The 24,778-nt window shown below is 45.7% G+C and overlaps 1 protein-coding gene across 1 annotated transcript in view; it reads right to left on the bottom strand.

The window, feature by feature from the left end:
- Window positions 1-7,817: 7,817 nt before the first annotated feature.
- Window positions 7,818-24,778, bottom strand: part of GSR (glutathione-disulfide reductase) — a 40,527-nt gene continuing 23,566 nt past the window's right edge. The window contains exons 8-13 of the mRNA XM_065404839.1: window positions 24,509-24,595; window positions 21,077-21,238; window positions 20,275-20,386; window positions 17,819-17,950; window positions 14,099-14,232; window positions 7,818-8,257 (exon numbers count right to left, since the gene is read on the bottom strand). Coding sequence (XP_065260911.1) covers window positions 8,108-8,257; window positions 14,099-14,232; window positions 17,819-17,950; window positions 20,275-20,386; window positions 21,077-21,238; window positions 24,509-24,595 — 777 coding nt within the window. The 3' untranslated portion in view covers window positions 7,818-8,107. The remainder of the gene's footprint in view (window positions 8,258-14,098; window positions 14,233-17,818; window positions 17,951-20,274; window positions 20,387-21,076; window positions 21,239-24,508; window positions 24,596-24,778) is intronic.

Here is a 24,778-nt window from a genome sequence, read left to right on the forward strand (position 1 = left end):
TTACCTTGGGTTTGCAACCCAGGCAAGCGCTCAGCACAAACCCATCCACCCCCTCTCATGCCAGACACCCACTGCACGTGCTCTGCTTCAAGTACTGCTGGGAGTCAGTCCCCACTTGGGAGTCAGATGCGTTTGCTGAACGGTCCCTTTCTTTTTAATCACACCTGCCAGACGTGAGAAGAAAACAAGTTCCTTACCTTTCACAGCCACCTCTAGAGCTACCTGGGAGAGGCTTGCTGGCCTCGTAAGCAGGCGATATATCCCATAGCCACAGGACTCCCAGACGTTTTGCCTTTATTGCTGAGAGAAGGGACTTGGCCAATTAGGCACCAGACGACATCTCAAGGGCTGGACAGCACCCTGGGTGTTCCAACCAGGCTCAAATCTCCTGGAAGCCCTGCAGGTAGAAGTAAAACAATATCTCAGCTTCAATGTTTTTATTTTCAAAACAAGGCACTGGTCAGCCCTCATCTGGAGGGGTGTGTCCAATTATGCTCACCCATGTCTGAGCCAGGTGGATTCACGCCAAAACAGGTACCGAGCAAGTCGACGAGGCTGCGCAGCGGAACGGAGAGTCTGAGGAGAGGAAAACAGCTTGGCTAGTTCAGCCAAGCAAAACGCAGGCTGAGGGGCGGCTGGTACAAATACAGCAGAGAGGGGTAAACCCCGGGGAGGGAGAAGAGCTATTGAATGTAAAGGACAATGTTGGCACAAGGACCCATGGGGGTAAACTGGCCATGAATCAATGTAGGCTGGACAATGAGCAGAATGGCTTCTGTCCACCAGAGGAGTGAGGGCCGGGAACAGCCTCCCCATAGGAGCAGTGGGCCAAACAACCCCACTAGCTTTAGGATGGAGCTTGATACATACATGACGGGGCGGCAGGGGGCTGGACTCGCTGACCCAGGAGTTTCATGTCACTCCTATGCCCTTGTGATGGGATGCCTACCCTCCCCACAGGTGGTGAACCCGCCCAGTGGCACCTGGAGGGTCGTCCATGTCTAATTAATGATGAAACCCAGCGGGGGTGGCTGGGTGTGCTACAAGCAGAGGAAGTTTATAGCAGAAGGGTAGCAGGGAGAAACCCTGCAATCACTCTGCGGATAGCAGGGAGTGAGGAGACCCGTAGGAATGGGGAGACGACTGCAGGGTGAGGAAAAAGTCCAGGGAAAGTCTCAGTAGGAAGGAGTCCAGGGAAGAGTCCACTGGTGGAGTGACCCATGACTGCCTGCCCTAGGGTTCCTGGACTGGATCCCAGCATAGGAGGAGGACCTGGGTTCTCCTACCAGCCACTGGCAGGGTGCTGCGAAGGCCCTCAAAAGGGGAACTGGCCTGCAGGGCCCAGAATGGAGGGCAGCAGCGCAAGCAGAGGGATCAGACATTTGTTTTCACTGGACTTGCTGTTCCCTCGGAAGGACTGGGACTAACTGCGACCGGGCCAGAAGGCTAAGTCACGAGAAGAGGCACCTTACGTGCCCCTCCTCTGCTGGGACGTTCTGCCCCAAACTTGGTCGATTGGGCCTCCTCTAGGGCGGAGTGCTTCTGTGGGGTTGGTGTCCACCACCCCGGTGTCCCCATCCAAGTGCGACCTCAGATCAGACATGGGGACCTGCTGAACTTAAGCCGATTAGTCAGTGGAGAAAACGAAACTAACCAGGAGTCCCTAGGTAACAGGGAAGAGGGTAGGTTGTGTCTTCACTGAAGTGCTACAGTGGCGCCGCAGCTGCGTATTAAGTGTAGCCAAGCCCGGGCACAAGACCAATAGTTAATAAGTACCATAAGGGAACACTGAAAAGAACTTTGAAGAGAAAGTTCAAGAGGGCGTGAAACCGTTAAGAAGGAAACAGGTGAGGTCTGTGCAGTCCACCCAGCGGATTTGGTTGGCTGGCCGGCCCCAGTCGATGAATCCCCTTTCCAACCCTAGCTCTAGGCCAGGGAGCCCTACTGACCTAAATAATAACCTAAGGAAAAGGAGCCCTTCCTTTTGTAATCCTAACCCTAGTATGGACAAACCTTCTAACACAACCACTAATCCTGTGATAGGAAACCATATTCTTTATAACCCTAAACCCAGGATGGGGAGCCCTACTGACTCCAACCCTAACTGTAGGCCAAGAAGCCCTGCTGATCCCAATTCTAGGCCTAAGTTGAGGAGCCCAACACTTTGCAACCCTACGCTGGATTTCTACTGAACTAAACCCTAGACTGGGGGTGCCCCCTAGTTTATAACCCTAGCCCTAGGCTGGGTGCCCCATCCTTTGGGAATCTAATCCCTAAACAGGGATCCCTCCTGACCTAATCCTGAGCCTAAGGACCCCTCTGACACTGGCAGACGAGGTCCCAAACTCATGCCAAGGCCCCCAGGCTCACTGAACCCTGCCAATGCATAGCTGGAAACCAGTCTGGCTCAGCTATCTGTTAGTATACGTAAAATAGGTACTACGTTTATAGAGCCGTGTTTAGCATTTGGACGTTATGAAATGCTGGTGAGCTGTTGCACGCATTATCTCACTTATAACCTCTGCATCTCATGTGATAAGGTAATGTTTAAGTGTTTGCTCTGTAACTATAAAAGTATTTGCTATGAGATTGGGGTGGGCGGGAGGGGGGAAACCCAGGTCAGGAAAGCAGCATTACCAAATGTGAAATACTAGTTTACCACAAGAGGTGTCATCTCCTGCCCAACAAAAGAAGGCCTATAGACACCAGACAAACCATTGTGGAACATCAGTGGACAAAAGACTGTTGCTTGTTTTCCCCACACCCAGGAACAGGGGGAATGCGCAAACATTCGTCCCATCACACCCTGAACTCTGGGGAATAAAGATTCCTGTCAAGAAGAAATTGTCATCACTCTGCTGCTTCTGTTTCTAACTCTATCCTGGGGCTGGGAAGCCCTACCCTTTAGAAGCCTAGCCCGAGGTTGGGGAGCCATCCTAACCCTAACCGTAGACCAGGGACCCCTCTTTGTCAGGCACTGCCTCCCCGTAGTCAGGCCTAGTGGTTGGAGTGCAGTTGAAGCCAGACATAGGGTCAGAGTGGGCCATGGGTGGCCCTGCAATCGAGATCCGGGGTCAGAACCGAGATCAGAGTCCATAGATAAAGTCCAGCTGCAAGTCAGGGGTCGAAGTCAGGTGGTCCAAAGTCAGTACTGTAGCTAAAGCCCAGGTACAGGCTAAAGAGCAAAGCCGGATGATCAGAGTCCAAGGGTGAGGGAGAGGAGGAAAGGCTGGAGCAAGGTCAGGGTAGGGCAAGAACAAGACTGGACCAGGGCTCAGGCTAGGCTGATGCAGAGACAGGCTGGGAGTGTCGAGAGTCCAATACACGGTGTGGCTGCAGGAGGGTTCCTGGCGGGGTAGTGCTGTTCACAGACACATCTGCAGCTTTGGCGGAGCTGGGGAAATAGCTGGGCCTGGGGGTCACCTGACCCAGGCTCTACTGAGATAGGTTGCTACCGCATGCCTGAGGGCAAGTTACTGCCGGATCTGTGGGCAGGGTACATGGGCACAGCTGGGTTGTTGCTGCATGTCAGAGATGGCTCACTGAAGCACAGGGGATGAGCAGGTGTAGGCCCCCCCATTACTAAAGGCCCCTCGGCTTAAGGGGAGAAGCCACTGGAGCTAGGCATCAACTAAGCAGGGTGGGCAACAAATGAAAAAAATGTGATGGGAGTGAAGGTTACAGGGATAAAATCAGGATACAAAAGGGAACGTCGAGCAGAGAACGCTGGACGGGAGCCTCTGCTCCTTAAAAGCATCTAGGGAGCCCTACCCTTTGCAACCCTACCTCGAGCCCAGGGAACCCTACTGATCCCAACCCTCGCCCTAGGCAGCCTAACCATAACTCTAAACCGGGGATCCCTACTGAACCAAACCATAACTCCAGACTGGTGGGGGCCCTCTACTTTGTAACCTTAACCCTAGGCCAGAGAGCCCTACCCTCTGCAAATGTAACCATAGACCGGTGATCTCTACTGACCCAACCCTAACTTTTGGCCAGGGATCCCTACTGAATGCAACCTTAATCTGATGCCAGGGGCCCTATTCTTTGTACCCACAGCCCTATGACAGAGAGCCCTACCTTTTGTAATCCTAGCCATAGTCTAGGGTGCCCTACTGAACCCAACACTAATCCCAGGCTGGGGAGCCATACACTTTCTAACTCTACCCCTAGGCAGGGGAACTCTACTGAAACCAACCCTAACCCTAGAATGAGGCATCCTACTGACCCTCACAGTAACCCTAGGCTGCAGACTCTTTCCATTTGTAACCTTAACCTGGGTAAGCCCTAGTGACCCCACCCCTAACCATACACAGGGGAGCCATGCTTACCCCAACCCTAGGCCAAGAAGCCATATCCTTTGTAATCCTAATGCAAAGCCAGTCAGCTCTACTGACCCCAACCTAACCCTAAACCAGGGAGTCCTATTTTTTATAACCCTCACCATACCTAGGGGACCACACAAACCTGACCCCTAATTCGGGGGCAGGGAGTCCTACCATTGTACCTAACCCTAGGCTGGCAAGCCCTACTGACCCCAACCCTAACCAAAGAAAGGGAGCCCTCCCCTTTGTAAAGCTAACCCTAGAATAGGAACGCCTTCTGGCCCAATCCCTAATCCTACAACAGGAAAACCATATTCTTTGTAACCTAAACCTAGGACAGGGAGCCCTACTGACTTGACTACCTAACTCTAAGGGTAGTGAGTATTATCCTTTGTAACCATAACCCTAGACTGGGAATCCCTATTGACCACAACCCTACCCCTAGGTTGGGGAGCCCTACTGATACCAACTCTAGCCTTAGGATGGGAAGCCCTACCCTTTGCAACCCTAACCCTCAGCCAGGGAGTCCTAACCTTGTAATCATAGCCTGGGGAGCCTATTGACCCCAATCCTAGGCCAGGGCAATTTACTGACCCCACCCCTAACTCTAGGCTGAGGAGCCATACCCTTCGTAATCCGAACTCTTGCAAAGGGATTAATATACACAACAGTTTGCTACCGTAAATGGAATTACCCACAGTTCAGTTTAAAGATAAAACTGGACTGATTTTAATTGAAGAATTCAACAAATGTATTTAAACTACAAAGTAGGGCTGTCGATTAATCCCACTTAACTCACACGATTAACTCAAAAAAATTAATCGCACAGGTAAACAATAGAATACCGATTGGAATTTATTAAATATTTTTGGATGTTTTTCTACATTTTCAAATATATTGATTTCTATTACAACACAAAATGCAAAGTGTATAGTGTTCACTTTATATTTATTACAAATATTTGCATTGTAAAAATGATAAACAAAAGAAACAGTCTTTTTCAATTCAACCCATACAAATACTGTAGTGCAATCTCTTTATTGTGAAAGTGTAACTTACAAATGTAGATTTTTTTTGTTACATAACTGCACTCAAAAACAAAATGTAAAACTTTAGAGCCTACAAGTCCACTCAGTCCTACTTCTTGCTCAAACAAACAAGTTTGGTTACAATTTTCAGGAGATAATGCTGCCCGCTTCTTGTTTACAATGTCACCTGAAAGTGAGAACAGGCGTTCGCATGGCACTGTTGTAGCTGGAATTGCAAGGTATTTATGTGCCAGATGCGCTAAAGATTCATATGTCCCTTCATGCTTTGGCCACCATTCCAGAGGACATGCTTCCATACTGATGATGCTCGTTAAAAAATAATGCATTAATTAAATTTGTGACTGAACTCCTTGGGGGTTAATTGTATGTCTCCTGTTCTATTTTATCTGCATTCTGCCATATATTTCATGTTATAGCAGTCTCGGATGATGACTCAGCACACGCTGGTTTTAAGAACACTTTCACAGCAGATCTGACAAAATGTAAAGAAGGTACCAATGTGAGATTTCTAAAAATAGCTACAGCATTCGACCCAAAGTTTAAGAATCTGAAATGCCTTCCAAAATCTGAGAGGGATGAGTGATGGAGCATGCTTTTAGAGTCTTAAACGAGTAACATTCAGATGCGGAAACTACAGAACCCAAACCACCAAAAAAGAAATTCAACCTTCTGCTGGTGGCATCTGACTCAGATGATGAAAATGAACATGCGTTGGTCGGCTCTGCTTTCGATCGTTATCGAGCAGAACCCATTATCAGCATGGATGCATGTCCCCTGGAATGGTGGTTGAAGCATCGAGGGACATAGGAATCTTTAGCACATCTGGCATGTAAATATCTTGCGACACCTGCTACAACAGTGCCATGCGAACGCCTGTTCTCACTTTCAGGTGACATTGTAAACAGGAAGCAGGCAACATTATCTCCTGCAAATTGTAACCAAACTTGTTCGTCTGAGCGATTGGCTGAACAAGAAGTAGGACTGAGTGGACTTGTAGGCTCTAAAGTTTTACATTGTTTTATTTTTGAATGAAAGTTTTTTTTGTACTCTACATATGTAAGTTCAACTTCCATGATAAAGAGAGTGCACTACTATATTAGGTGAATTGAAAACTACTATTTATTTTGTTTTTTTTACATTGCAAATATTTGTAATAAAAATAAATATAAAGTGAGCACTGTACACTTTGTATTGTGTTGTAATTGAAATCAATATATTTGAAAATGTAGAAAACATCAAAAAATATTTAAATCAATGGTATGCTATTATTAACAGCGCAATTAATTGTTTTAATCGCTTGACAGTCCTACTACAAAGAGATTGATTTTAAGTGAGTACAAGTATATGGCATTAAAATCAGAAATGGTTACAAGAGAAATAAATATAAACACTTCCTAGGACTAAAACTCAACAAGATAGACTTGGTTCAAGATAAAATTCTTACCACATGGTCCCAGCAACAAAGGTGACCAGATTTCAGGTCAAGATCCCAACCTCAAATGGGATGGTTTCTTTTGTCTTCTCACATGAAAGAGCAAGAGATGAATAGGACGAGAGAACTTGGTGTGTGTCCCCCCCCTCACTTTTTATAGTTCAGTACCCCTTTGAAATCCATTTTCCTGAGGGTTACCCCTAGATAAACTTCATTTCCGCTATGAGGTTGGAGTCAAGGAGTCTGGTGGTGAAAGAGCTGCTGGTGGCTGTTTGCTAAAATGCAGATATTTTTGTTCCTGCTCCCACCCCCCTTCCTTGCCAAAGAATGGCCACTTGATAGGTGATGGCCCATCACCTTTGATGACACCTGGCCAGAGCTGTCAGCTTGTCCTTTGTCTTTGAGAAACAAGTTTACTCACACCCAGACTTATCTGGTAAACACACTTCAGTCATGATTTCAGCTTATGTTTAAACTTTACATATAATGTTGCTACACACATTTCTCTGTGATATTATTGACCAGTGAGTTATTAGTTTTCAAATGATACTTCACAAGGCATATTTTGTATAACAGTGTGTAGGGTGCGAATACAGGGGTGCATTCTGTCACACTCATCGACACTGTAATCCCCATGAGGGGTTGGAAGACAAGACTCCCCCCTTGCAGAATCTTAGCACCCAGGCTCCAGCCCGAGCATCGATACCACAATTAAACAGCCCTTTAGCTCATGCCCTGAAAGCCAGAGTCAGGCTTTTTACATTGCAGTATAGACATACCCTGAAATTCCTCCTGCAGATCGTAACCCAGGAGTAGCTTTTCTGTGTGCACAGAGCCATGCTGGATAAGAGAGGAGGAAGATGATTCTACATGTCCACATGAAAAAAACAAATGGTTAAAGTAATAAAAACTGGAGACATCTCTTTTGCCCCAGCTAGCTTAGCCAGTCAGAACATGGGCTTAGCTTAGCTAATGAGGCCTGAGATAATAAAGCAAGAACCAAAGATTTTAAACCATTTTATTTATTTTTCACTCTAAACCAAGGAAGCTTCAAGAAACCAAGCTGTTTGGATGAGATGAACAGATGCTGCCGCTGGTTTTTTGGACATCTCTAAGATTTTTTCTACATATATTCATAGATTACAAAAACAGAAGAATCTGATTATTATCTGGAGTGTCATAGAAAAGGAAGAGTTTGTAAAAGTGGCACCAAGAAGAAAAATCATGATTCTGCAAGTCTATTTAGTTTTTTGGCTGCCATATTAAAGATCTGTTTGCAAGCACCAGAAATTCACCACCTTTCAACGGAGCGTGACCAGCTCTTCTGCTGAAGTCGGGTGAATGGCAACCGTCTCATCAAAGCTGGCCTTTGTTGCTCCCATTTTGACGGCTACAGCGAAACCTTGCAGCATTTCGTCGCATCCTAGGCCCTGCATGTGTAGTCCCACCACCTTCAAATAATAAGAAACTTAATTTATTAAAGATGAGCATGTAATGACAGTCATCACTGCACCCCAGCTAGAGAATCTTCATCACCCTGATCACTCATTGGCATAGAGGGAAAGCTACTGCTGACCCAGTTGACAGCCTTTCAAATAACAAATCTACATATGATTAGATGTTCAAAAATGTTAGTGAAGAGTTAAGGTTGCCCAGTGCTGTTTCCAGCCTGTGGAAAGCAGCTTGCTTCAGAACGTGGAAAGTGGCTAATGTAAACCTCTGAAAACCAGGAAATACAAAAAGTTAAGGTCCCTGTCATCCCCCCAATACAACCATAACTCTGTACCCCCACTGCTGGCAAAACCACTGGGAATGGGTCAGCATGGATATGGCAAAGGTTAAACTACCAGGAAAGTAGAGGATTCTCCATCTCTTGAAATGGTCAAATCAAGACTGGATGCCTGTCTCAAAGATACTTTAGTCAAACCCATATTAGGCCCAATACAGGTGTAACTGGATGAAATTCTATAGACTGTGTTATACATGAGGTCAGACTAGATGGGCATAATGGACCCCTCCCTCCAACCTTAAATTCTATAAGTAGATATGAGGAAGGACTAAAACCGTGCCATTGTTTGTGTTGTGTTCTATAGATCTGAATTCTAGCAAATCTGCATACCCTCCCAAGGTATGTTCACTGTGCTAGTTGTAACTGTACTGAATGGTGGAGGGATTAGCTGGAGCTGCTTGGCAAAGCTGACTGATATGATTAGAAGCGTGTGTACCTTGAAGGATCAAAGATAATTTTACCACTCAATTTTGTAGGTTATGTCTGCAGAAATGCACTAGAGAAAGTTACTTACCTTTGTAACTGAAGGTTCTTCTAGATCAGAGGTGGGAAAACTACGGCCCGCGGGCCAGATCTGGCTCGTGGGACCGTCCTGCCCGGCTCCTGAGCTCCCGGCCAGAGAGGCTAGCCCCCGGCCCTCTCCTGCTGGTCTGTGCATGTGCCTCCAACCAAGGAGATAAAGGGCAGAGCAGACGGTTGCTTTTCCTGCCGCAAACAGAAAAATGACCGAAGCAGAGGGGAAGGAGGGTGGATAGTGGAATACAAATAGTGGCCACACATCTTGAAGGACCTCCAATTACAAAGGTAAGTAACTGTTTCGTCTTCTTTGAGTGCTGGTACCTATGTAAATTCCACTGTGGGTGACTGACAAGCAGTACTCAAGTAGGAGGAGGTTAAGGGGATGCAGGCAGCGGAGCCATTTGAAGGACCACCGTCCCAAAGGATGTGTCAGCACAGGAGTCCTGAACTGAAGCATGATGTCTTGCAAATGCATGGACAGAACTCCACGTAACTGTTCTGCAAATGTCCAGTAGAGGTACTTCTTGGAGTGATGGCACTGATGTTGGTTGTGCACTTGTAGAATGAGCCCTACCCCCGTGAGAGGAAGTCATATTAGATAACTTGTAGCAGTGTAAGATACAGGCCAATATCCGTTTAAAGATGCTCTGAGAGGATATAGTTTGACCTCAAACTCTTTTCACTCAGCAATAAGCAATCTGGGAGATTTTCTGGTTGGTTTTGTTTTTGTAGATAAAAGGCTAGGGCTCGATGCACATCAAGAAAATGAAGTCTCCTCTTTTCTTCAGATGTGTGTGGTTTTGGGGAAAAAACACAGATAAATGAATTGACTGGTCCAAGTGAAATGTTGAAATTATGTTGGAGGTGAATTTAGGGTGTAAATGCAATGAAACCTGACTATGGAATATGGTGTAAGGTGGATATGCCAGCAGCTCTCTGAGCTCACACACCATTCTGGCTGAGGTGATGGCCACCAGGAATGCAACCTTCAAGGACAGGAGAGACACGAAACATGTAGATAGTGGTTTGAAGGGAGGCTTAGTGAGCACTGAAGAACAAGGTTTAAGTCCTGTTAGGTGGTAGGTTTCCTTACTGGTGGAAAGGTTCTGATTAGGCCCTTCCAGAATCTGGTAGTCAGCGGGTGAACAAAGACTGAGTAACCATTTGAAGCTGAGTGGTACACACTGTTTGCTGCCAGGTGGACCCATACAGACCTGATGGAAAAATCTGTGGGTTTTGAATGAAAGATGATAGTCCAGAATAATAGGAATACCTTAACCTTAATGGCTGCAGGTAAGTTTTTGTTGAGCCCAGAGAGAGAAACACTTCCATTTGGTTGTGTAGCATTTTCTAGCAGAATCTTTTCTATCATTAGTAAAAACGCTTTGCACAGCTTCAGAACAAGAACCGTTCATTCATGTCAAGATATGTATCCCATAATACCCTGCAAAGCTGACATAATCTTTGGTACTAGAAAATCCAAAACCTCTCAAATCCAAAACATTTTAATTCTATGTCTTGGTACAGGGTGGCAGGTGCCTTCATGGGCAACTAGTTTGGAATGTAGTATCCAAAACAGAGAGAAGGAAAGGTACCCTGGTACCAGAAAAACAAGGTAAAAGGCTGATTGGATGACTTGTGCACTTTCAATTTTGTTATAAATATAGGTAGGGGGTTGGGTATTTTTTTGGGGGGAGGGGTATTTCAAAACACACTTTCTGTGTAAGGGGCACTGCACGTTGCGAGAAAACAGTTTCCCAGAAGGAGTGGTATGTATATCTCCTTTTCATATTGTACTATTTTGTCTTTAGACAATAAATTGGTTAAGCTTGGTTATTTGGTCTCAAGCATTTTTAATATAGAATTGCAAGTGTAATCAAAATCAACTGGCAGAGTCGTTGGGGTGCCCTGGCAGATCTGTGGGGTGCAAGGAGTTGGGGTGCACTGCCCTGACAGAGCTGTGGGGTGCCATGCCTCCCTCACCTGAGTGCCAAACCAATCTTGCCTCCCCATCCCACCCCATTTATCCCCTTTCCCATAATCTCCCCTCCCCTCACTGCAGCCTTAAGTCCCTCTCTCCTCATTTCTCCACTCCTCCACCCCTAATATCCCTCCGGACACATTCACATGTCTAACCCGCCCCCGCCCCCCACCAAAGACTGATTAGATCCCCTTCCTGCCCCCAAATAAAATTGCCACCCAGGCCTCAAATTGTAGTAACCTTCAGCCATTTAATCCAAAAGTCCCTTTGTTTTAGGTGAGGGGTGGTGATGACTTGGTCCTTAGTTATGTTAACTGAAGGGTGAGTTCACAGCCATCAAGAGGGTCTGTGAACCATCCAGTCATTAGTATCTTTCAGTTTAACACTACAAGACAGAAGAAGGAAATCAATTTTGGGGGCTAGCCAGTAACTCAAGAAAACCAGTGGCCAAATAATCCCAAATGTGGATCAACACCACTATATCCCCGCCCCATGAGGCACATAACATTTCAAAGCAATCAGTTCACCATTCGGATTTTACAGCACTTAGAAAAGTCGACCTTTAAAGCATATAGAATGGAGGGAATGGAAACCCTCTAGCTATTTTTCTGTATTGGTGCATGTCTAGTGTAAAAATGTCCATTTTCTTAAATATCATTCCCAATTTTGGTCCCCCAAAAACGTAGTGAGTGCCATGCACTACGTTGGGTAAAACTTGAGAGGCAAACTATTTTGACCCATAGCCCACCAAAAGTTTGATATCTAGAGCCCTGCACAGATACACAAATGTGTATCTGCATCTAATCTGCAAAAATTATCTGCAGATAGCCATGTCTGCAGATGCAGATATCCTCGGATTTGCAGGGCTCTACACTGGGGGCCGGACTGAGGCTCTGAGGCACACCCCCCCCCGGATCCCGGTCGGGAAGAGACGTGCCTGCAGCTGTGGGGAGCCATCGCGGACCCTCCACCTGCTGTAGGCATGGGGCCTGAGCAGCCCCCCTGCCCCGTATCGCAGTCCCCCGCCTAGGGCAGGTGGAGAGACCCAGGCTCCCCACAGCTACCAGTGCGGCTCTCCCCGTCCCGGCTCCATCCGGGGAGGGGGGCGGCTCGGAGCCGCAGCCCGGCCACGATAAGAGCCAGGCAGGCAGCTGTGCAGAGCCGCAATGGACCCTCCACCTGCCTTAGTCGCGCCGCGGTTCCTCACAGCTGCCCGCCCGCTCTTACCGTCAGAGCCCTGCGTGGATACAAAATTTGTATCCTGATCCACCCTGGCATCCACAGAAATGGTCCACGGATCTCCATGAATTTGCAGGGCTCTATTGATCTCTAACTTTGAGCAAAAAAATTCCACTTGACAACATTGAAGTGGCTATTTTGGGGGAGGGGTGTTTATACCTCTGGAACCCCTTGCTCATATGACTCCGAATTTGGGTCACTAAGCCTACCCTGCACTGTTCCGAGGCGCTCCAAATTTCAAATCCACCCAGGCACATCGACTTTAGGGGACTTAGAAAGCTCACTCTTTAAACAGATGTCACGACGTAACCTTAAACGGTGGTGCACCCATGCCACTATAATATTCATATCATACATGGAACTTGCAACAACCTCTATAATGAGGCTGCTTAAAACTTTCTATTATAGAAGATTCTTTTGACCTCTTGTTAAAGTTGTACATAATCAAATTTGTTTTTACCTTTCTCCTTAAAAAAAAACTACGAAATGACCTATAAAAAACCTGTTAGAGGAACATTATTTAGGTTGCAAAGTCAAGCACTTGAAAGTTAGCAAATGCCAAATCCCCTTTGACACATGCATTACAATAGTCTTTAATTTCATTATCACAAGCTATTTTTTCCACATTACACCTGCTTCATTCAGTACCAAGGTTGGGCCGAATTAAAGTCATGGAGTCACAGAGTCTGGTCTATGCCCCAGCCTGTAAGTACTCTCCTAGGAGCGATCCTTTAAAGTGTGCTGGGCTTCAAGGACCCACACAATTCCACCGGGGCAGGACCATGGCCACCAAGACTGGGCCTTCAGTACCAGCTAACCTTCTCTCTCTCTCTCTCTCTCTCTGTGGCTCCCTGCAGTGAATCCAACCAAGCTAGATTGCTGCAGGCTTGTATTGTAGCCCTTCAGGGCAGAATGCTGTCAGTGAGTATTCACAACAATACAGGCAGCCTTTTCAAAAACAACCACCATTTATTAGTCACCTGGCATACAGAACCTGAATGTCCTCAGGTTAGCAAAGTGAGACAGAAGTTAAGCCATAATCCACCCAGGTCGAATCAGTGCCCATCCTCAGCCAGCCATGCTGTGATGGACTCCATCTCTTGCTCCCTTTCTTCCCTTGTCTCCCTGGTTTGGACTCTAGTTCCTCCCCCTACCCCCCAAAAAAAACCCCAACAACAACAAAAAAACACCCCTGTTGGCAGTCATATGACACTTTGTTCTCCAGTTCAGTTCTCAAGTCCTACCTGCTGGTGTTTCCTGCTGTTAGCTGAGTGCTCAGTCACTGGCTATTGATCTGGGTTGGTTTGAGCCAGTTCTTTAATGAGTGTATTCATTCCCTCCAGACAGCAAGGTGACACACACACACACACACACACACACACACACACACACACTTCCTACCCTGATCCAGGAGCAGTTGTTAACCCTTCTGCACCCACTGGATAGCAATGCAACATTCAGATGGAAACAGGCATGCCAGGATTCATACATATATTACAAAAAATTTTCCACTTTTCACAGTTTGACTTTGCAATTTGAATAATGTTTTTAACGTATGTTTGTATGTAATATTTAATGTAAAGTATTCTTTTTAGAAAGGCAATTTATGTCTATGAACAAAAAAACTGTAATGGAAGAGCTGGAATTAAATATGCTAAGTCAGTTATTTTACCTTTAGCTAAACAGACTTGGGTAACAGCAGAATACAAGCTGCTGCATTATCCAGAACATTTTAGCTATCAGTTCTTGTTTCGTTTTGCTCACCTTCTCTTCTTTGCCGGCACAAACCAGTTTCATGACACACTTAGTTTTCCTTTGAGTTACAGCGTGATACATGGGGGTAAAAGAGGTGGTGTAGATCTTCACATTCTCTCTTCCATATGTAGAAATGGCTTCCTCTGAAACACACAAAAGAGACATTTGACTCCACAAAACAAAAAACTGTTACATGGGCTGCAGGGACTAAGGGCTAGTCTACACTACTGCGCTACCTCAACACAGTGGCCAATAGTAGCTGTGGAGTCGGCACTGGGGGCGGGGGCAGCGCGCGGAGACCCCCTGCCCCCATCAGCGGCCGCAGGGACATGCCGGCGGCTTCCAGTAGCAGCGCAGAGCCAGGGCAGGCAGTGAGCATGCCTTAGCCCCGCTGCACCACCAGACTTTTAGTGCCTAAAATCTCCCCGTTTGGCTTCAGTAGCCTCCGGGAGATCGAGCACAAGCGACAGAGAATTATCAGAGCTCCATGAACAGTCCCCAGGAGGCCTTCCTAACTCTGAGAACAAAGACAATTCTTAGGGAATACAAAGAATAGAGAGAGACTCCTTAGGTGAAAGATCCAATTGAACACATTGGAAACCAACATCTTGTACTTCTGTGGAAGGTCCTCCTGACTGAGAGACAGTCAGGGGTGAAAGTAGTTTCAAGGACTTACTGGTACGCTGGAGTCCTGAGTGGGGTGTGGCCTCAACGGGAAGAGGCGTGGCCTCAACTAGAAGAGGCGGGGCCTTTCAAGATTTAAAGGCCCTGGGGCTCCAGCTGTGGCTGGGAGCCCCAGGCCCTTTAAATCACCGCGGGAGCCCTGCCACCGCTACCCAGGACGGCAGGGCTCGGGCTAGGGCTGGGGTAGCGGCTGCCGGAGCTCCGGCAGTGCTTTAAAGGGCCTGGGGCTCCCCACAGCGGCTGGAGCCCTGGGCCCTTTAAATCACCGCCGGTCCGGTCTGGCACAGCGTACCAGCTCTTGCCGGTACACCGTACTGGACCGTACCAGCTAACTTTCACCTCTGGAGACAGTCAGCTATGCTGGACCAAGAGTAATGGGTGAGTGAAACCATCTTAAACAGAGACTGTGCCTTGCTAGATAAGTTTTAGACTTTTAGATGTATGTATATTTCATTTTTATTTGCTTGCAACTATCTCTACCTTTATTTCTTTTACTTGGCATCACATAACTTACATCCTGTTGTTAATTAAGTTGTTTTATTTTAATCTAAACCAACCCAGTGCTGTGTCTGAAGTAATTGTTAACTCCAGCTAATGTGGCAAGCTGCTGGGTACTGTCTCTTTAAAGGAGCAAACAAACCTTATTATTTATCAGAGTGGTTCAGGAGAGGGCTGGAGATATCAAGGCAGATGGTTCTGGGGAAACTTGGGATTGGAAGTGTCCTGACGTCACCTTGCCAGGTATAACTACAGCTGGTGGAAACCAGGGCGAGGCTGTTGCGTTGCGGCAGGCTGCTGGGGTCAGAAGTGTTGGACCTAGGCTGCACAGCACACAGACACTCAGGGTACCCCGTATGTTTGTCTGCTGACTGTTTGTGTCCAGGCTACGAGCCACAACAGGAGAGCATTTAAGGCACCACCCATGGTTACAGTGCAGGAGGTGACAACGCCTTACTGGTCCAGACTGCAATCCAAAATGTGACCATAACTATCCCAAAACCAAGCAGTCTGAACGCAGGAAGTCACAGTTAAAGTTACAAATAAACAAAACCAAACACGTTAAGGTAAGAAATGTAGTTAAGGACACCCAAACAACCATAACCCTGCTCTGTCAGACTCATCCAGCATCCCATGTGATTGAAACTCACTGAAATGTTGTGCACAGGCTACTTCTGAAGATTTTTTTAAGTGGATTAATAGTCTTGTCCCCCATAACTTAGAAGTTTTTCTTTCAGCAGAAACCTTAACTCTGCCCTGTAGTGACATCATGCAAAAGCCATTCAGCTATGAGTAAGGCACTTTAGTGTTTGTGGACCTAGATGAAATTAAACCGATTTTGAAAGAATATTAGATTTTGCAACTTCCCCACCCCACCCCGATGGTGTTATTACCGGGCAGACTTAAGGTCGTTTGGGTGCCCTAACTATATTTTAATACCTAAGGTTAAACTTAAAAGGAAATTCAAACAGGCTTATCAATGAATCTCCTGGTTTGGGGATAGGTACACTGTAGTTTAATCTTACATTACTGATAGGCACTTTCAATGTGTTTTTTGTCTGGAAATATAAGTTATAAGTCAGCCTGACTGATATTAGGTAAGGACAAATGAACCCCAACTGTTTAATAACAATTCCTTCCCAAGGGAAGTCGTAATAAATACGCATCTCTTACATTGGGCTTAGCATGTTCAAAGCACTTTACAAACATTAACTGAATAACAGGGTAGATAAAAATCAAAGATTTAAATGATTAAAAAAATTCAAAAAAGTTGAATTTAAATCAGATTTTTTTAAAAATTGAATACAGGTTTGTTTGTTTTTAAATAAACCTATTGAAAATTAAATTTGAAATGATAACATCATGTATTAAGGCCTAAACTTTTTTTATACTTATTTTAAATTATTTTCATAGATTATAATATTAAGCAGTACATGTTTGCTGCCATGTTTTAAAGAAAGTCAACCCACTGTACTGATGGAAATCACTAGCTAAAGCACCTGGAACCAAAGTTTGTTGAAGTGCTAACCCATCTTTTGACAGCAGTAACTCCTTCTGCAGGTTCACAGAAAATATTTTCTTCTTTCAATTTACTCAACTAGTTCAGTTGATGACTAGTTCAGTCAAAGTTAAGAAACCAGCTGGAAGTTGAAAAGAAGGAAAGCTTGTTTTCCCCTTCCAATCTATGAATATAAACTAAGTGTGAGGGGATGAGATCGATTAGTTCAAAAATGATGAAAGACATGGTGACCAGAATCAATCAGTTCAATCAATCAGCTACAGACAATACTTTTTGTTTAATAAATCAGTTAAGTTTTAAATGCAAAATATGTTCAGATAAACTCCCTCCCCCCACTTATGTATCCAGCACATTTAAGGTAGTTTTGTATAATAAAATTAAAATACGTTTTTTGTACATTTTAATTGAATTTCCACACAAATACAGTTTGACACAAATTACAAGTAAAAAATTAATCTAGTAAAAAGTTAAGCTCTATTGTTTAATTAAATATGTATAGATCTAGCATATTGTCCTGGTTAGCAAAAAGCAGCACCAAATTGGTCCAGTGAAGGCAATGGGAAGATTCAATGGGAGTTGGGTTAGGCCCATAGTTAAACATAAATCCAGACTAAAACTCCTGCATCACCACATGCCTCCATCCCTGACTTTCAGGACCTACCTGCAGAGCTGAATATAGTCTCACATCCATTCTAGTCTTGGCCTCTGCTGAAACTGCCATAAGTGTCAGTGCCAGACTGCGATGGGGCATTAAGTGATGCACATGTCCACTAGCTGAGTTGAGGCCATGTACTTGTTCCAGGGGGGCCACACAGCCTTTCAAAGAGGAAGTGACTTCTGTTCACTACACACCTAGCCTCGATATGAACATGGTACTTACAGGTGAGAGGCACCATATCCTGTTACTGTCCTCCCCCCTAAACTGAATTTTAAGACAACATGATTCAGTCAATTGTCATGGCTATCATTACTGAAACACAGAACATGAATAAGGAGACACCAAAGCAGTGTTTTCACTTGGACCCTACCTTCCGTGAGTCCCACCGTTCCGATTGGCGGGTGGCTGAAGACCACGGTAGGAATGTTGCTGTAGTCGAGTTTGGAATCCTGCTTGCCTTCAAACAGTCTCTGCGCCAGTTTCCTTCCAGCTGCTATTGCAACTGTAAGTATGGAAATAGGAATTCATGCTTACACCATCTAACACAGGCTAACAGTCAGATATCCTGTCGCTAATTAGAGGCCTGTACTGGATGCTTTAGAGCAGGATCCAACCTTATATTTATGGACTGTAGAGGACAAAAACACCAGAAGGTTGCAACTGATGGGTAACATTTTCAAAATCACTTGTCACTTAGGGGCCTAAGCCTCACTGAAAGCCATTTAATGACTTGTCACGACTTTCAGTGAGATTTTGGCTGCTAAGCAGCAAATTTACTTTTGAAAATGCCTGGTCTACTCTTAAATGATCCCTGCAGAGCTACACTGGTTAATGGGCATGGATGATGTTTTACCAACATAGCTGTGCTGCTATAAGCCCTAGTGTACATGAAGTTATACTAGCATAACTGTTTATGGCAATATAGCTTATGCTGGTTTGGGGACACAGCAACTATCCGGAAATAACCGAGCCCACACACGTAGGATTTTGCCAATATAGCTATACCAGGAAAACCCTCCTAGTGTAGACAAGGCCACAGGTGCTTTTGAAAATTTCCCCCTTAAACTCTGCAAATCCAGGGTTAATCTTATCCATGGCTGAGAGGCTCAATGTTTGAACCAGTGTGCCTCTGTGAAAAGAGTTGTTTTTCTGCTTTGGAACTTTGCCATAGGAAGTCATTGTGGGAGTCATCGGCGTATGGATCATGTTCCTCTTTGTGATGTGTGGGGCAGCAGCTAGTATTACACCCACTTGGCACAAATACAACTGTGAACAAGCAAGGCCAGGGTGCGGCTTCATCACTACTTTCAATAAGAAAATAATTCCTTTCCCAATTGCTTTGCAAATTTCTATATCCAGCACCTACATCTTTTGGGTTTTATGCTTGACAACAAATGGAGTTTTCCCAGCACTCAGATACTATCAGCACCCGAATAAGGACGCCACCCTGAATCATGGGAAACTGTATTTGAGTGGTCCCCATTCTATATGGGCTCTGACCTGTTTTCTTTCCATACATGCTGCTCTCCTCTTCCCCATATCCCACTCCATGTAGCAGTGACTACAGGTCGTCTACATCAACTCTCGAAGGGGTAGCTGTGTTAGTCTGGATCTGTAAAAGCAGCAAAGAGTCCTGTGGCACCTTATAGACTAACAGATGTATTGGAGCATGAGCTTTCGTGGGTGAATACCCACTTCTTCGGATGCATGTCACGAAAGCTCATGCTCCAATACATCTGTTAGTCTATAAGGTGCCACAGGACTCTCTGCTGCTTTTACATCAACTCTGTGCACACACATCCTTACCACTTTGCACACACCTGCAGCTAGCTCTGGGCAAGTGATATTTCCTCTCCCAGGAGCTATCGGCTCCCTCCACTGACAGCTGGAGGGGCAGAGTGGAGAGGAGACACAAACCTTGCACCACCGAGGCCTTGAGTGGAGAGAGAGGCAGCATGAGGGACTGTGCAGAAATAACTTGTGTAGGAGCAAAGGGAAGATCAGTCAGCCAAAAAAAATATGATGTATGTTTGCGAGTTAAGCTATGTTAATGCACAAACATTAAATTCAACATGACATTAATGAGTGTGAAGGCTGGATAATAAGGACACCAGATGGAGAGGGCAGCCTGTTGAATCATGCCACATTACACACACACTGCCAAAATATCTTACGCAGATGATACAGGACAAGGGCCTTTGGTGTCTTATCTGGTCCTAAAACAGTCAACGTGCTGCATGCATGAGCTGACACGCACCTTGACCACCTCTCTGCCAGCTGGTATGTCAGGTGGCTGTCAAAAATCACACAGTGTAGAGGAATTATAGCACCCAGCCTCTGAAAATGTTGGAAGGAGTTGAGCAGCAGGGGCAAGAAGAATGGACTCTTCCTCACCCACCCTCACACTTTAAGCAGGAGGAAGGAGAGGAGTTTCGATTGTTTTTCAATGGGGTTGGAAGTGTCACTGAAATTAATTTGTTTGTTTCGCTTTGCCACCATTAGGCTCTGTGGGGACTTGTGCTCCTAAGTCACATAGGCAGTTTTGAAAATCCCACTAACTTTTGGCTCCTATTTTTGAAAATGTTGCCCCTAGTGGCTAAATGTAGGTAAGTGAGTATATCATCACAGGTATGATGCGTGCGTCCGATGAAGTGGGTTGTAGCCCACGAAAGCTTATGCTCAAATAAATTTGTTAGTCCCTAAGGTGCCACAAGTACTCCTGTTCTTTTTGAGGATACAGACTAACACGGCTGCTACTCTGAAACCTATCATAGGTATGGGATCCCCTAGGTGGCAGTACAGCGGAATGCAATACAGGCCTATTACCTGGGGTCAGGAGTGCTTTTCCACATACATCCCCGACAGCGTAGATCCCTTTCCTGCTGGTGTTCTGGAACTCATCGACTACAATGTGACCTGTAGCATCTAACTTAAGACCCTAATATTGGAAACAGCAAACATGTTAATATACACACTAGACATTATGGGGGGAAAATGTCAGACTCAAGGAACATTTCACAGTATCATACCCTGTTCAAAGTGACATTTACATTCCTACGAAATATGAAGCCTAACTCTGCAATATGAAGTTTAAAAATAAACACAGGAAAAAGTTTCACATATTTACCTTAATTTTTCACATAGTTTCAAAAGGCCCAACCAGTGTAAACAGTGGTGCTAAGAATAGTTTGGTCTCCCATCCTCTGCAGCAGTTACATCATTTTCAACTCCAGCCCAGGAGAACAATGATTCAAGGACGAGAGTTATTTTATAATGCAATGTCATCATTCATAGATGATTTGGCTATCAAAGGCACTGAGTTACCCTTGCCCTAATTTATCTATCAGGTCTCCAGTCAGTGCTGGAAGTTGCAATTAAAAACTTCATCATACTTAAATATTTGTGGGCTTGTTTTCATACTACCCTCTTTAGCCCAGGGCTTTTCAAGTGTAGAGTATTATATGGGATTATATTATAACCTTGGCTGTGGTCCTGCCATAAACTCCATGCAGATACAGGGGTCTGTTCCTGCAGAGGTAGGTCATGGAAGAACTGGGGCCACATATGCAAGGAGTTAATACAATGTGCATTTTCATAATTACTAGGATATAAAGTCTTTCCGTCTCACCAGTTTGTCTAGATTAAGCCCCTCAGTGTTTGGATTTCGTCCAATGGCCCACAGCAGACAGTCAACATCCGGGATTGTGCTAACTGTGGGTTTGTGACCGGGTGCAGAGGATATCACCGTTACTTCCAACAATCCAAGAGAAGATTTTGTAACCGATTTGACCTATTGGTAACCACAAATACAGATTAAGATTAAAAGAGGAACCTTTGGGGTGAGTCACTGTCACCAAAACCAGCTTAAAATAAACATGAAAGATCAAACCCAGCTGTTTATAACTGGAGCACAAGCCAAATGCAATGCCAATAATTAAAAAAATTGTTTGTGCTTTTGCAACAAAATTTAAAGAGAGACTTGTAGGCAATATCCCAAATTGCATATGGTAACAGACTTTGAACTGAGTATGAGGTGTTTGTAGGCCATGCTTACAGGATGGGGGACTCTATCCTGAGAATCAGTGACTCGGAAAAAGATTTGGGGTTGTCATGGATAATCAGCTGAACATGAACTGCCAGTGTGACACTGTGGCAAAGACAGCTAATGTGATCCTTGGATGCATAAACTGGAGAATCTCAAGTAAAAGAAGAGAGGTTACGTTACCTCTATTTGGCATTGATGCAACTGCTGCTGGAATACTATGTCCAGTTCTGGTGTCCATAATTCAAGAAGGATGTTAAATTGGAGAGGGATCAGAGAAGATCCACAAGAATGATTAGAGGATTAAAAAACATGCCTTTTAGTGATTGAGCTCCAGGAGCTCAGTCTATTTAGCTAACAAAAGAGATGGTTAGGGATGACTTGGTTACAGTCTGTAAATACCTACATGGGGAACAAATATTTAATAATGGGTTCTTCAGTCTAGCAGAGAAAGGTATAAACACGATCCAATGACTGGAAGTTGAAGCTAGACAAAATCAGACTAGAAATACAGCATAAATTTTTTTAACAGTGAGAGTATTTAGCCACTGGGACAATTTACCAATGGTTGTGACAGATTCTCCATCAGTGGCTATTTTTAAAATCAAGATTGGATTGTTTTTTCAAAAGATCTGCTCTAGGAGTTTGGCGGAAGTTCTATGACCTGTGATATACCAGAGGTCAGACTAGATGATCCCAATGGTCCCTTCTGGCCTTGCAGTCTATGATTTACCATAGCGTGTAGGAGCCCGTCTTGGACTAGAACCCCACTTTGGTAGGCGCTGTATGAACAGAACAAAAAGACACTCCCCACACCAGGCAATTTACAGTCGAAGGCGCTCAGGACCATGGAACAGCAAGTCTGTGGTGGCATGGCTTTCCTTCAGCGGGCCAAGGGCCAGAGCCAAGATGGTCTCTGCATAGCTATGTCTGCACCCCCTGAGCAGGCAGCCGTATTAGATGCATCCATTCTGTTTTAGAGTCATTCAAGGAATTTGTCAAGGAGCTGATAGCCAGTGCCAAGGGAGAGTTATACCTGCCAGGTAGCCTGCAACCATCACCTGTGAGGTTGCAGAGAAGTAGGCCTCCCTGCCAAGCAGTCTAACCCCTACACATCTCCCTCCTGGGGCACAGATCATGGCTAAAGCTATGATTTTTTCACCAAGGTCACGGAAGTGACAATCTGTGACTTCCAGCGACCTCCGTGAATTCAGCCCTGTCAGCCAGGAGCTGCAGGGTCCTGTGGTTGGGGGACCTCCAGAGTTTACAGCCGCCATGGGTGGCGGGGCCGCAGCTCCTGGCCACCACGGGCAGTGGGGGCCCGGGAAGTCTGAGCCCAGGAAGTCCCATGGGTGGCAGGTCCACAGATTTCCGAGCCACTGCGGGCATCACCACCTTCAAAGCTCCCAGCTGCTGCAGGTGGCAGAAGTACCCCGGAGCCCCGAGCCCTCACAGGTGTTGGGAGCTCCCAGAGCTGGGAGCAGCCCTCGCAGCTGCCCAACCTCTGCAGGCGGTGTGGGGACCCCACAGCTGGGCTCCCCATTTTGTCATCAATATTTTTAGTAAAAGTCAGGGACAGGTCACAGGCTTCTGTGAATTTTTCTTTATTGCCCGTGACCTTTTTTTACTAAAAACATCCATGACAAAATCTTAGCCTTAATCCTGGTGCACCTAGATGTTTCAATTTCTCATTGACTTCTGGAACAAGGTAAGCAGGGGTGAGGGACAGCTGAAGTGAAGACACAGTCTTCTGAATGTGAAAGGAAAGCCCTTCTGAAGGGCTCAGTGGCATCCACCCGTACTCCTACACACTGGTCTGTGACTGGTTCCAGGGAACCCTCGGCTGCTGTGGTCAGTCTCCCCGGTTGTGGGGGGTTGAGAGTACGTGGAACTTCTCCTGCACTGCTGCCAGCATGACAGAGGGTCTCTTACCCTGCACAGGAGATCCTTGAAAGTCAAGAGGGCACAGGGGTGCTTTGAGTCACCACTTGGTCTGGTGAGAGGGAGCAGGAGGAAGAGGACACATGACAGGGCCAGGAGGATCATCATATGGTGGCTTATTTAGACCTCCTCTCCATCTCACAACCTGGTTCTTCTCCAAGGCAACCTAGGGCCTGGTCTGGTTTGTCATGCTGAGATTGGGAGCTCACACTGCCCAAGAGGGGACAATTTCATAGAGGCCCAGAGAGTCACCTGGTATCTGCAGAGGGTGACTCCAGGGTGGCTCTCCCCCACACCACTAGAGGAGATGAGGACCCCAAAGCCTGTGTCTCTGGTGTCTTGGGGTGCTGAGGATAGATCCCAATTTTGGCTCCAAGACAACTCAAGGAGGAGAGAGGCTCTAATGTTTGGCCCTGAGACAGGAAAGCGATGCCTTGGAACAGCACACGGCCAATGGGGCAGAAACACAAAACAGTGTTGCAGTGTGATAAACCGCTAATAGGTAAGAACAACAAAAGCTAAAGAGCAGGACTTTTCCTTCGGGGGAGCCACTATAGGGGCAGATGGACTCTGCTAAGTTCCCACTCACTGACATAAAAGAACTGAGATGGACAGGGGCCACACTGCCCTATATGCCCTTGGGTGTAGAGACAAGAGGGCATGCAGGGCACAGGCATGGCTCCACTGGTTGGTTCCAGACCTGCAGGCACGAGGCACATGTGCACCATGCATAAGGTTCACATAGATGATAGCCAAAGCACTGTCTTATCATTGTGTGTTCCCCTTCCCCCATCTACTACCTAACGATGTTCCAGAGACAAGAGCTGTTGTGGAATTACATAGCAGAAAATGAAATATAGCTCCACGCAGGGCATTTACAAAGCATTGATATAGGAGTGATAAACTAACAATTTAGTATTCAGATATGAATATCTCACCATGGCCGTGATCAGATGCTATAACAGTGCTGAGGAAAATTAGGACATTTTAAGCAAAAATGAAATAAAAAAGAATCAAATTATGGGTCCACAGGAGAGACTCAGACCTAAATAACGAAGTGAGTGGGTAATACTGTACCAGTGAATGCTTCCAGACATCTATGCCAGCATTCTCCAGTTCCTGAGTGCAGTTTGCGCTGATCATTGAATCAAAAGTCCTTAACACCTGCATGGAAACCCATACAATCCATCAAGATTACATGCAATTTACTATGTTCCCATCTAAATGCTACTTTCACACACACCTCTAGTTTGTACCTATTCTTTTCTTGTCCTGTTGCAATCAAACAAAAGTTATGGATTGTGTGAGCGTGCCCATGGTTCTGTAACTACATGGTAATTGGGGCAA

Source organism: Emys orbicularis, chromosome 5 (assembly GCF_028017835.1).
Source record: "Emys orbicularis isolate rEmyOrb1 chromosome 5, rEmyOrb1.hap1, whole genome shotgun sequence".
Classification (NCBI taxonomy): Eukaryota; Metazoa; Chordata; order Testudines; family Emydidae; genus Emys; species Emys orbicularis.